Source organism: Erinaceus europaeus, chromosome 19 (assembly GCF_950295315.1).
Source record: "Erinaceus europaeus chromosome 19, mEriEur2.1, whole genome shotgun sequence".
Lineage (NCBI taxonomy): Eukaryota > Metazoa > Chordata > Mammalia > Eulipotyphla > Erinaceidae > Erinaceus > Erinaceus europaeus.
Window position 1 is genome coordinate 52,083,764 of NC_080180.1, and position 12,680 is coordinate 52,096,443.

General features: G+C 39.7%; 1 protein-coding gene and 1 non-coding gene across 7 annotated transcripts in view; one reads left to right on the top strand and one right to left on the bottom strand.

The window, feature by feature from the left end:
• Positions 1-12,680, top strand: part of SH3D19 (SH3 domain containing 19) — a 217,774-nt gene that overhangs the window by 168,161 nt on the left and 36,933 nt on the right. For all 6 annotated transcript variants that reach the window (XM_060178964.1, XM_060178965.1, XM_060178966.1 and 3 more), the window contains one exon: positions 11,184-11,245. In XM_060178964.1, the coding sequence (XP_060034947.1) occupies positions 11,184-11,245 (62 nt within the window). The remainder of the gene's footprint in view (positions 1-11,183; positions 11,246-12,680) is intronic.
• On the bottom strand, positions 9,720-9,827 carry LOC132534838 (U6 spliceosomal RNA). The gene has a single exon (XR_009546525.1). It is a non-coding gene; the product is annotated as a U6 spliceosomal RNA (small nuclear RNA).

Consider the following 12,680-nt stretch of genomic DNA (forward strand, 5'->3'; position numbering starts at 1 on the left):
AATGCAACAACAACAAAAATAGGCCAGTTCATCATACCTCATCAAAAATAATTTGTCCTGTGCTATGTAATGGTATTGTCTTTTTTTTTAATATTTATTTTATTTATTTATTCCCTTTTGTTGCCCTTGTTGTTTTATTGTTGTAGTTATTATTGTTGTTGTCGTTGTTGGATAGGACAGAGAGAAATGGAGAGAGGAGGGGAAGACAGAGAGGAGGAGAGAAAGATAAGACACCTGCAGACCTGCTTCACCGCTTGTGAAGCGACTCCCCTGCAGGTGGGGAGCCGGGGTTCGAACTTTATGCCGGTCCTTGTGCTTTGCGGGATCCTTATACCGGTCCTTGTGCTTTGCGCCGCCTGCGCTTAACCCGCTGCGCTACAGCCCGACTCCCTGGTATTGTCTTTTAAATGACAGTAGCAATGAGGAAGTTATTAACAATCTCTATAAAGCCTTCAGTACTTGAAACATATAGTTAAACTATCAGTTCTTATTTTAAAACTCAATTCATAATATAATTTTAAGGTAATTATCATAAGAGCCTGTTAATTTTAAGAGATTTTTTTTTCCAAATTTAAAAAGTGTTTACTATGTACTTATTAACAAATGGCGATTTAAAAAAGTGATTTCTTAGTCAGGGATAGATAGCATATTGGTTATGCAAAGAGACTCTCAAGCCTGAGGCTCCAAAATCACAGGTTCTATCCCCCACACCACCATAAGCCAGAGCTGATCAGTGCTCTGGTTAAAAAAAAAATTAAAAAGTGATTTCTTTTTTTTTCCATTGTTGCTGCTGCTGTTGTTGTTGGATAGGACAGAGAGAATTTAAGAGGGGAGAGGAAGACAGAGAGAGGGAGAGATAGACATTTGCAGACTTGCTTCACCACTTGTAAAGCAATCCCACTCCCCTCCCCTTAGATGGGGATCTGGGAGCTCACAGGTTTCCTTGTGCTTTGCACTATGTGTGCTTAACTGGATGCACTACTGCATGGCCCCCAAAAAAGTGATTTCTGGGTGGTGGCATACTCAGTTGAGCAGGAACCTGGGTTCAAGCCCCTAACCCCCACCTGAAGCAGTGGAGTTTCACAGGCAGTGAAGCTGTGCTGCCAGTGCCTCTCTCCCTCTCAATTTCTCTATGTCCTATCAAATATAAAAAAAAGTAAAATTAAAGCAAAAAAAAAACATGATAAATTATCTCTAAGGTTTATTTCAGAAAAGAATTCTTAGTCTTTGAACCAAATTTATGTTCAAACCTCAGAATAGTTTTACATTATGCACTAACTATGCTTATTATAAGTGCAAACCCATCTAATCATCTAGTGAAGAGAAATTTCTCTGAAGGAGACATTAAATTGAATTAGCCAATATCAAGTTAATGAGATTTTCCTGTAGGCAGAATTAAAATGTAGTGATCACTTCCATTTTCAAAGTACTTGGTAATAAATTTTGATTAAAACCAGGCTAAAGAAAGTTCCAAAGAAAGTGACAGAGCCTCTACTATACTGTTTTTGAGTAGGAAAATCTCAAATCTTCATGGAGTAAAAGTTACCTAAGAAGGCTTTTGGGGAGTCAGGCGGTAGCACAGTGGGTTAAGCGCAGGTGACGTAAAAGCGCAAGGACCCGTGTAAGGATCCCGGTTCGAGCCCCCCCGGCTCCCCACCTGCAGAGGAGTCACTTCACAGGCAGTAAAGCAGGTCTGCAAGTGTCTGTCTTTCTCTCTCCTTCTCTGTCTTCTCCTGCTCTCCCCATTTCTCTCTCTCCTATCCAACGACTGACGACATCAATAATAACTACAACAACAAAACAACAAGTGAACAGAAGTGAATAAGTAAATAAATAAATATTTTTTAAAAAAGGCTTTTGACTTCTACTCTGAAGGACAGTAAAAGAGAGCAAGACCATGCTAAGTGGGTATACATATCCTTCATTAAGTCAATACTTTCTAAGTCTAAAGTTCTGTTAAAATATTGAGCATTGGGGGTTGGACAGTAGTGCAGTGGGCTAAGCGCACATGGAGCAAAGCACAAGGACCCCTGCAGGGATCTCGTTTCAAGCCCCTGGCTCCCCACCTGAAGGGGGGGGTCACTTCACAGTGATGAAGCAGGTCTGCAGGTGTCTGTCTTTCTCTCTCCATCTCTGTCTTCCCCTCCTCTCTCAATTTCTCTTTGTCCTATCCAACAAGGGCAACAAAAATGGGGGGGAAATGCCTCCAGGAGCAGTGGATTCATAGCGCAGGCACCAAGCCCTAGCGATAACCCTGGAGGCAAAGAGAGCAAAGAACGAAGGGAGGAAGGAAAAGGAAGAAAGAAAAGAAAAGCATTTCTACAGTTGACATTGGGAAGTCCACAAAGCAATTTATACATTTTAGAAAAACAAGAAAAGGGTGTTTGAATAAGCTAAACCATCTGGAGAGTTACTGTATTCATAATTGTGTTTGTACCCCACATGATCAAGATGAGGAAAAGTCTGCCCTGGACTGTTTACACAGGAGATCAAAGCATTCTGTTCTGTATTATAATAAATGCTACCATAGTAGACGTACTGGATCTGAAGAAAGAAAAGATTAGAAACAGATATGTTAATTTAACCAAACCACACAGATTTCCAGAGCCCAAGAGGGAGATCTATATTTGAGAAAGTCCTTTTGTTTGAGAACTACAATTAACTGAATGAATTTCAGAGTAGAGATCATCAAGACTTCAGGTGTGGGTAAGGATCTCTAGAAAGACTATTTGTCTGTATAATAACTCATGAATAGACATGGTCTTTGTCAAACTAAACAGTGTTGCAGGTGTCTCTCTGTCTCTCTCCCTCCCTTTCACCTCCTTCCTTTCAATTTCTCACTGTCTCTATCCAGTAAATAAATAAAGATCATAAAAAAAAAGTAGCTACAATTGTGAACCTTCACTTCCTTCATAGACAATGAGAGACTCCAGGGTAAGGAAGGAATATCATTCATCAGCAGGAGTAGACACTGCTGTGTGTTGTCTTGCCTATTGTGTCCTCCCCACTCTCAAAGAGACTGAGAGGCTGACAGCTGATGCAGCAAAGTCAGGAGACACTGCCAAGTATTTTTAAAAGAGGCCAAAGCTTTAGCATAGAAACTGAATGTAGAAAAAGGCAGAGGCTGATTTCTGAATTCATATGAAGTGATACTAGTTCCTGGAGAAAGGGGAAGAAACATCTGTGGAGGCTGCTTAGTAATTCCAGCAGACTGTGGTCTTGGAAGAAACAGCCGGTTTTCAAAAATACATGGAAAAAACTAGAGAATTATTTTGAAATTACAATTTTTCCAGATGAACAAAAAGTATTTGTGGGATAGTACAAACAAAATAACTGACTTTACCAAGAACTAGAGTGACTTTTCCCTGTACTTCAAAAAGATCCAAGTTTAGAGCTAGAGAAAAACTATAAATAGGAGCTGCCAAGTCTCTCCAACTATGTGGAACATTGAAGAGAAGGAAATCCCTAGCCAGTAATCTTCCAAAGACAGGTGACAAAATCTACACACAAGGCTGGAGTTGAGCAAATACCAAAACAATGGAGTCTGCAGTGAACCAATCCCCTAGTCTCTGTTCTGTGTAACAGATACAGCTGTTCTCAGAATGCTCCTGACAGTATGCTTGAGTATGTTTCTTTTTTCCTTTTTTTTTCCTCTGATTTGAAATTTGCTCATTATGGGAAATTTAGAAATATTTCTTTTTTAAAAAAATATTTATTCCCTTCTGTTGCCCTTGTTTTATTGTTGTAGTTATTATTGTTGTAATTGATTGCATCATTGTTGGATACGATAGAGAGAAATGGAAAGAGGGAGAGAGAAAGACACCTGCAGACCTGCTTCACCACTTGTGAAGCGATCCCCTGCAGGTGGGAAGCTGGGGGCTCGAACCAGGATCCTTAAGCTGGTCTTTGCACTTTGTACCACGTGCACTTATCACGATACCGCCCGACTCCTACATAAGATTTCTTATGAAAATATCACCACCCAAAGAAAAACTATAACTGTATTTGGTAAAGTAGCATTTTGTAGTATGTTTATTACAGTCTATCATCTATAAGTTCTCATGTCTCAACTATGCGTTTTTTTAAATTTATGCTTTTTTGTTGTTCTTATTTTTGTTTATCAGAGCACTACTCAGCTCAGGCTTCTGGTGGTGCTGGAGATTGAACTTGGGAGCTTTGGTGACTTGGGCATGAAAGTCTTTTTGCTCAATCATTGTTACTTCCCCAGCCATAAAGTTTTGCTCTTAATTATTAATTATTTTTGAAGCAAGCACTGACAGTTCCTGCTAGAGTTTTTTGTTTGTTTGTTTGCTTTGATTTGAAAGGTGTCAAAGAAGTAGATAAATGTTTCAAGTATCACAGTGGTATTTTTCAGGAGAAGTAACTGGCAGCAGTGTATTTAAACAACATGGATTATAGTCTAGAATATTGCAGGGTTTATGAGCTGATGACTTGCTTCACTACATTAACTGAATTCATTAGTGAAACCAAGTTTTAAGGGCAAGCTAATTTGTTTTTAAATATGAGATTTTAAAGCATTGAGACATATTTAAATGATCATAGTTATTGGCAATTAATCATTTGGTACTTAAGGAAAAATTGTAAATAATCAGTTTAAATTAAAAACCTTAGAAGTGAGCTTCAACTCATAAAGTAAGAAGGAAGAAAACTGTCTGAATTAACCCTAGAGTTCCCAAAATATATTTAAACTTCCTTTTTGTTGGGGGCCAGCCCCAGCAGGTTACTAGGGTATCCTGAAAGATGAGGGGCGTCGGCAAGAATGAGATGAAAGACGCATCAGCTGCTTCAGGAACAGGAGAGAGACATCTCTGCCGTGCTCAGGCAAAACTTTATTTTATAGTCTCATAAGGCGTAGATCATTAAAACAAAAATCACCAAGGTATAAATTACTAAAACAAAAATCACCAAGGCTTTGGTCACTAATACAAAAATCACCAAGGCTTTTGGTCGCTAATACATAAATCACCAACGCTTTGGTCACCAATACATAAATCACTAAGGTTTGATTATTAATACAAAAATCACCAAGTAAGAACAGCACAGATAGAGAACACCTACTGCTTTGTGGAACATTCACATTCCAGGGGCACTTTTCTCCCTAGAGATCACATCACAGTTTCTATGTCTTTTGTTATTCCTATATCTGTGTGCTAGACAGATGTCCTATTGATTAAGATTAATATTCTTCTTGTATGTTTATGCCATCCTCTTATCCCTATGCATCAGAAGCCATGATTCATAGAAAGTTCAAGTTTGTTGTGTTTCTAGGGGCCTTAAACAAATTGAACAGTCCGTTTTTCATAAAATCTGTTCCATTGATTGATCAAGGAGTTTTTGTTTTGTTTTGTTTTTTTGTCCCTTACTGAGAAGGCACAAAGGTGGTGCTGACCTGGCCAGCCTCTCCATAAAGTTAAGCTCTCTAACTGGAATCCATCTTTCTTGTACACTCACTATGTGACCGAGGTTTTTGTGTATTACTCCTGTATAAGGAAGTGGAAACATAGTGGTGGGTGGTAGATTCAAAGGTTCATTGTATCTAGGCAGGTACCATAACTTTCCATTTATTAATTATGCTATGTAAGGTGGCCCCTCCACTGTGGGAAGCACCAATCTCTCTCTCTATTTTAGGGGAAATACTAAAGGAAGTGGTGTAGATAAAGGGGAAAACAATTTTTCCTATTGGCACCTCCTGAAAAATTCTGGATTACTGATACTGCTCGTTCCATTATGATCAATCTTACAGAGTGCAGTGCAGGTTTTGTCATTACTTTTGTTATTGGTCAGGCTCTGAGCCTGACCATAGGTAAAGATTATTAAGACCACACAGAGCTTAATCCCAAATCCTGTACATGGCAGAAGGTAAGATGGTTTCAGTTTGACCTGGAGAGTCCAGCCGTGCTGAACTTCCTGCGAAGCTGGTACTGTGTCAAGCAGCTTGCATCGCGGCACCTGCACCACCTTTTCAAAAAAAATAAATCAATATTATTTTAAAGGTCTAGCACTTTCCCTCTTTGAGAGGTCTTAAAGAAATATTATTTCCTGATATCTGTGTAGGGAAGGTAAAAAAATAAGACACAGTGAGCATTAAAATGATTTAGCAAAGACATTCCCCTTAAAAAGTGAGATAGCAGAAAATGTTTTTCATATATTATACCTATTTCTCAATTCTTAGACTATAACATGTTCATAAAGACTTTATAGATAGGTGGTCTGGGAGGTGGCACAGTGGATAAAGTGTTGGACTCTTAAGAGTGAAGTTCAGAGTTCAGTCCGTGAGTTCTTTATCACTGCCTATCATTCTTCATGAATAAATAAATAAATAAAATCTAAAAAAAGACTTTACAGATAGAATAGTTTGAATCCTATCTCCTGGAAATCTTCCTACTGATCTCCATATCTTCACTTTCTCATGTCACTGCTGAACTAAAATATTCCAGCTTTCCCTATCTTTTGTGGGGACTTTTGAAAATTATGGCTAAACCCCTATATTGCTACTAAACTTTCTAAGTTGGTGCAAGCTCTTTGTTCCTTTGAACCTTTTCTACTCCTCCTCACATGACTTTTCTTTTTTCTTTTTTCTAAATTTTATTAGTATTATAATATTGAGTCACAAAATTACATGTCAGCAGGGGTATAATTCCGCACTGTTCCCACCATCCAGAGTTCTGAATCCCTAATCCCTCCATTGCAAGCCACCACGGTTCTCCTAGGGTTGCAGACAAGGGTTAACTGTCATCTCTACAACTATCTGTCTACATTTGTACATAAATGTCCCCCTTTCTCTTCTAGTTCCAGTTCTCTCTATCCCTCCAAGCCACAAATAACCCTATTACTACATCCAAATGTCCCTCCCTTTTTCCTTCTCACTCTGGATTTTGATGAAGTTGGAGTTCAGAGCCCTTTTCCTCTTCTTCCTATCATTTCTCTCCCACTGGAAATACAGATCAGAATTCCTTTTGGGGTACAGAAAGTGGGACTTCCAGCTTCTGTAATTGCTTCTCCACTGGACATGGGCATTAGCAGGTCAATACATATCCCCAGCCTGTTTCTGTCTTTCCCTAGTGGGGTAGATCTCTGAAGAGGTGAGGTTTCAGGACACATTGGTGAGAAGTCAGGGTGGAATCATGGTAGCATCTGCAACTTGGTGTCTGGAAGATGGCAGGATATAAAGCAAGACAAAATGGTTAATGAACAGGAACCAAAAAGTAGGAACAGAGCAGATAAGATTAGGGATCATAGGGTGGAAGGAAACTAGGAAGTACACTTTAGGCATGTTTCTAGGGGCCCACGACTATGGTAGTTTTTGCTTGAGTTTGATAGCTAACATGAGTTGTATAGAACTATTGTCTGAAAAATGGTATCAGAGTAGAGAAAAGGTCTAGAAAGTTGTATTAGGGGGACCAGGTGGTGGCGCACCTGGTTGAGGGCACATATTACAATGCACAAGGACCCAGGTTCGAACCCCCAGTCCCACCTGCAGGTGAAAGCTTCACAAGTGGTGAAGCAGGACTGCAGATGTCTATCTTTCTCCCTATCTTCCCCTTCCCTCTCAATTCCTGACTGTCTCTAGCCAATAAATAAAGATAATAGAAAAAAAAATTTGTTTAAAGTTGTATTAGGGCAAAGAGTAACTCCCATTCTTGAGAAAATTCTATGAATAAAGTTAACTATTTACCTCCATCCATCCAACCCAGAGCCCATATATATTTATTTAGCACAAGAGACTGTGTGACCTCTAAGTCCCTGTTTGTCTGAGCTCACAGCTAGTGGTCACAGCTGGGAACATGCAGGCTGCACTCATTTCAGGACCAGTCTGCCTCAAGTGGCAGGCCAAGATGGAGGCTAGGACAGTCCCTACTGTCACTGCATTATGGTGAGGGCAAGGTCCTGGGAAGGCCCACAAGAGGACTTACTCACATGACCTTTTCAGGCCATTTCTTTAGTTTCTTTCATGTTCCCACCTCCTTCTAGTTCACAACCCATTTCTTAATGTACAAATCACCCAGAGACAAGAAATGTGTCTATTCTAAACAAAACAAGCAAATCACCACCTCACTTATGTGTTTAAACATAGTTATATGCATATTTTATGTGTTGCCATGTAATAAATAAAGACCATATATTTTTCAAATCCCCTATAGTGCCTGCTTAAACTGTTACTGTGGAGCCTATACTGATTTAAACATCACCCTTAATCCTTCATGAATCTCCTGGCAAGTGACCAAGCAGTGGAGTTGATAGGGTTGTGATCCACAACTACAGAACCCTGTTCTGCCCTCTGTTTAACTTGTTTAGGTTGTTGAAAATGCAGGTAGGAACCAATAGCTAGCTAACAATATGTAAGACTAAAATAAGCTTTTTTGTAAAACTTAAATCACTAATTTAAAAAAGGAAAAATAAATATAAAAAAGATTTTTAAGATAACTATTATATTAATATGTTAGTGGTGTGGGAGGTGGCACAGTGGTTAAAAGCACTGGACTCTTTTTTTATTAGTGATTTAATGTTGATTCACAAAATTACATGTCAGTAAGGGTATAATTGCACACCATTCCCACTACCAGAGTTTTGAATAGCCACCCCCTCTATTGTAAGCTATAGCAGTTTTCTTAAGGTTGCAGATATGGTTTGATATGGGTAAATAATAATGTATATTATTTCTACAACTGTTTGTCTATATTTGTATATAGTTGCCTTTTTATTTTTTTAAGGTCCCATCTTTTCTTTCTTTCTAAATTACATATAACCCTATTACCACATCCAAATGTCCCTCTTTTTTCCCTCTCCTCTCTCTAGGTCCTGATGGAGTTGGAGTTCAGAGCCCTCTTATCCCCTTCCTCCTATCACTTCTTCCCCACTGGGAGTATGGATCAAAATTCTTTTTGAGGTGCAAAAGTGGGAGTTCCAGGTCATGTAATTGCTTCTCCACTGGACATGGGCATTGGCAGGTCAATCCATACCCCATCTTGTTTCTATCTTTCCCTAGTAGGGTGAGGTCCCAGGACATATTAGTGAGGTCATCTGCCCAGAGAAGTCAGAATGGAATCATGGTAGCGTCTGCAACTTGTTGAAAGCACTGGACTCTGAAACATTAGGTCCCAAGTTCATTCTCTGGCACTGTACATGACAATGAGCCAGAATGACAATGTTCTTGGTCATATTCATTCTCTCTGTCTCTCTTTTTCTCTCTCTCATAAGCAAATAATTTTTTTTTTATTAAAGAAAGGATTAATTAACAAAACCATAGGGTAGGAGGGGTACAACTCCACACAATTCCCACCGCCCAATCTCCATATCCCACCCCCTCCCCCGATAGCTTTCCCATTCTCTATCCCTCTGGGAGCATGGACCCAGGGTCATTGAGGGTTGCAGAAGGTAGAAGGTCTGGCTTCTGTAATTGCTTCCTCGCTGAACATGGGCGTTGACTGGTCGGTCCATACTCCCAGTCTGCCTCTCTCTTTCCCTAGTAGGATGGGTCTCTGGGGAAGCTGAGCTCCAGGACACATTGGTGGGGTCTTCAATCTAGGGAAGTCTGGCCGGCATCCTGATGACACCTGGAACCTGGTGACTGAAAAGAGAGTTAACATACAAAGCCAAACAAATTGTTGAGCAATCATGGACCCAAAGCTTGGAAAAGTGGAGAGGAAGTATTAGGGAGGTACTCACTGAGCAAATAATTTTTTTTAAGATAAGCAATTTTTTTAATGGAATGCTTCACAAATTTGCATGCCATGCTTGCACAGGGGCCATGCTAATCTTTTCTGTATCTTCCAATTTTATAGTATATATGCTGCTGAAGTGAGCACGATAAGCTACTTTCTTTTATAAAAAAATTATTTATTTATAAAATGGAAACATTGATGAGACCATAGGAAAAGAGGGGTACAATTCCCACCACCAGAGCTCCATATCCTGTCCCCTCCCCTGGTAGCTTTCCTATTTTTTATCCCCCTGGGAGTATAGACCCAAGGTCATTACAGGGTGCAGAACTTGGAAGGTCTGGCTTCTATAATTGCTTCCCCACTGAACATGGGTGTTGACAGGTCAATCCATACTCCCAGTCTGTCTCTCTCTTTCCCTAGTGGGGCAGAGCTCTGAGGAAGCGGGGCTCCAGGACACATTGGTGGGGTATCTGTCCAAGGAAATCCAGTTGGAATCATGGTAGCATCTGGAACCTGGTGGCTGAAAAAGAGTTAACATATAAAGCCATACATGTTGTTGATTAATCATGAACCTAAAGATTGGAATATTGCAGATGAAGATTTGGGGTCTCCGTTTTAGAAAAAGCTAGTAGTTCTGTTTTAGGTATATTCCAAAGGACCCATGGCTTTATTAGTTTTTGCCTGAGCCTGACATCTGATATGCAGGTGGACCCAGGTTATTGTCTGGGGGGATGATGTCATGGCTGGAAATGGGCTAGAAAGCTCGATCAGGGAAGAGAGTGACTCCCAAATATGGGAAAATATCATTTTGTAAATATTAATATTGTATAAATATTATTGGCTGTAAACCCCATCAATTTGATCTGGGGCCTACATTCAGCATAGGAGCCTATGTAACCTCTACATCCCTGTAGGTCTGAGCTTGCGTTCTTTGGTCATAAGTAGGAACATTCCGAGTTGCACCAATTTCAGGACCCATCTTCTTCAAGTGGCAGAGTGTGTTATCCAACCCCCCTTGAGAGGATGGAACATTCTCGACCATTGTTGATCCACATTGAGGGCAAGGTCCTATAGGGGCCTGCAGTGGGGTCCATTATGTTGTTCTGATGAAGATGACCAGTGATAATGGAGAGAGGGATCTATTTGAGGTCTAGACTCATCATGTCTGTGTAGGAGTCCCAGGACTCCCCAAGTAGGGCCCCAGCTGATGGGGTGGCCTGATAGTGACTAAAGAGTCATCATTAAAGTATCCCAGTCTCTTGTCCTTATTCAGCTTTTGTAGTACTTACTTTGATAAGGTTAGCTTTGGAGTGACTGAGGGAAGTGTAATAGGTAGGTGAGGAGGGTACCTAGGTCTAAGTAGAAACATTGATAAGCTACTTTCTATAACTTGGTTACGTGTGCATTTAAGATAAAACCAAAAAGTTGTCCAAAAGTCCTCTTGACAAGCTCTGGTTTCAAATTAAATATGTTTTAAAAGTCTTTCTCTGTTATTTACAGGAATCTATTCATACTGGTCAATCGGGAAGTTCCATTCAAGGACCCCCAAGGTTGCCACCAAGGTAAGTAAATATAATGAAACTTTAAAAAGTAAGTTAGAAAAAACTAATGACTCAGACTGGTTTTTCAGCTCTGGTAAATAGTGGTGCAAAGGACTGAACCTGGGGCTTTGGAACCTCAGGCATGATAATCTCTGCATAAACATGATGCTGTATCTTTCAACCACCTTAACTCTTTGTTTAGTGATGCATTTAACAGATTCACTCACTCCACTAGCCTACAGTATGTTTCTGATAGTCTTCTTGGTTTCACAGCAGTACTGTAACTCAGAAACCATAAGGGCCAGCAAAATCACTCACTTGGATGGTACACTGTTTTGCTATGTGCTCGACCCAGGTTGAAGCCTTGCCCTCAATATGCTGGAGGAAGCTTTGATGCTGTGGTTTCTCTCTATCTCTCTCATTTTTTAAAAGATTTTATTATTTTATTAATGAGAAAGGAGGAGGATAGAGGAAAAAAAACAGACATTACTGTGGTACATGTGCTGCCAAGGATTAAACTCGGGACCTCATGCTTGAGACTCCAGTGCTTTATCTATTGCACCACCTCCCGGACCACTCTCTCTCTTTGAAAAACTTAGCTTACGGGCCAGGTTGTGGTGTACCTGGTTAAGTGCACACATTACAGTGTGCAAGGACACAGGTTCAAGCCCCTGGTCCCCACCTGCAAGGGGAAAGCTTCACAAATGTTAAAGCAGAGCTGAAGGTATTCCTGTCTCTTTCCCTCTCTACCTCTTCTTCCCTCCTCAAATTCTCTCTATCTCTATACAATAATAAATAAATACAAATATAAAAAAGAAAAACTTAGCCTTGAACAGTAAATCCCTGGCAGTGACAAAAGAAGAAGAAGAAGAAAAAAAAAAAAGCTCAAAAACCACAAATAAGAATCTGTCTTTCTTTTCCTCAAATGACAAGATTTGCTCTGAACCTAAAACAGTTCAAATTCTGGAGTGTGAATACGCACGTGCGCACGCGCACACGCAAACACACACTAATTATGAGGAAAGCTGTCTGGTTTTTGTATTCTAGAGGAAAAGAGGCTTTCTGAGCTAAGAGATAAACTATCCTTCTAAGTTCAAGGACTATTTGAACAAAACATTATGATGCTACCAGAAGACACTACTACGTTGGAAATTATCTTTATCTTAGAAATTAAGCAAAGCATTCAAAGTAATAGTTGTCTTACCTATTTTTAGAAATAGCAGCTTTCTTTGTTATTCTAAATTAGAGTTTTTTAATAATTCCTATAGTATGACTATTAGAGGAGTTTGATGTTTCTTTTCTAATGATGTATATGATTCCCTTCACATATACCATATACTTTATAATAAGCCTCTTATCTAAGACTTTAGTAGGAAGTGTTTAGTTTCCTGAAACAGTCATGGTGTGTCTAAGAGCAAATGGGGCCATGGAGATCTCATGATGGTAAATGCCTGTT